Source organism: Eutrema salsugineum, unplaced genomic scaffold, assembly GCF_000478725.1.
Source record: "Eutrema salsugineum unplaced genomic scaffold, Eutsalg1_0 scaffold_1, whole genome shotgun sequence".
In the NCBI taxonomy this organism is placed as follows: Eukaryota; Viridiplantae; Streptophyta; class Magnoliopsida; order Brassicales; family Brassicaceae; genus Eutrema; species Eutrema salsugineum.
Window position 1 is genome coordinate 16,725,133 of NW_006256909.1, and position 1,129 is coordinate 16,726,261.

The window sequence follows — 1,129 nt, forward strand, 5'->3', positions numbered from 1 at the left end:
AAGATGATCTAAAGCCAAAATACAAAACTTGGTCAGAGAGAGAATGTAACCCATAGTGAAATCACAAGCAAACAATGTCGAATAAAATATAAAACGAATCAAAGCGAGATACAAGAAAAGTTTCTAACTTTAAGTCATTATCCAATACCAGGCAAACATAGCAAAACCAATAAGACAAATCACAAAACCATATCAGACAAAGCATAAATCATACTTAATGCTGAGATTAAGAAATCTAAAGAGTTATATTAACTTCGATTTCGAAGAGTTTAAGTACATCACAAACGCAAAATCTCAAAGACACTCATACATCGATCCTTCAAGGAAATTACATAAAATAAAAAAACGAAACTTGACCCAGAAAAGCAAAGGAGATCTAAAACTGTAGAGAATTGAAATGGCGGAAAACCCAAACCGGATCAGTTGATATCAGCATCGTCGAAATCATCCTCGAATTTGTTGAAGAAATCGGCGTCGACGAGCTTGTTCTCAGAGATATGTCCTCCTTCGCTAAGAATCTCCATCGCTTCGATATCATCCACGTCCATGGCCATCGAAGAACCTGCATCATCCATCTCCGCCAGCATATCCAGCTGCATCGGCCTCATTTTTCTCCTTCGTCTTCTCCTTCTTCTTCCTGCGGAGATCTAAAATGTCATAGAGACGGTCGAAAATTACATATTGAGGTCATTTTGTTTTGGCCCAATTTAATATAATAATAATCTTGATACACAAAAGGGCCCAATACTGCAAACCATTATTTAAAGAGAGAGATGAAACAAGTCTTTTCTAGGTTTATCCGAATTCTCGTTAGCTAATGGGCTAAATGGTGCATCCAATGCTTGATGTGCACTGGAATGGAAAGTTTCATAGCATTAAAAAATTTAATGAAACTAGAAGTTACTCAAATCAAGAATGTATAAATAATAGAAAAGGTGATACAATAACCGAGTCTCTTGAACTGTTGTCTTCGATGGTAAGTAAAGTAAATAACACAGAGTTTTTTAACGAGGTTCAGTTTCCCTACATCCCAAGACCTAGTCTAAAACAAATCCATATGTTTGAGTATGTATGTGCATAAATAAATAACACATAAAGTTTTTTAACGAGATTTGGTTTTTCTATATCC

At 35.4% G+C, this 1,129-nt stretch overlaps 1 protein-coding gene across 1 annotated transcript; it reads right to left on the reverse strand.

Annotated features, from left to right (window-relative positions):
• Window positions 1–208: 208 nt before the first annotated feature.
• On the reverse strand, window positions 209–674 carry LOC18030389 (small acidic protein 1). The gene has a single exon (XM_024149591.1). The coding sequence runs from the start codon at window positions 606–608 to the stop codon at window positions 420–422; it is 189 nt and encodes a 62-aa protein (XP_024005359.1). The 5' UTR covers window positions 609–674; the 3' UTR covers window positions 209–419.
• Between the last annotated feature and the right edge of the window lie 455 nt (window positions 675–1,129).

Coding starts and splice junctions, on each gene's coding strand:
- LOC18030389 (XM_024149591.1), bottom strand. CDS start 608: ATGAGGCCGATGCAGCTGGATATGCTGGCGGAGATGGATGATGCAGGT.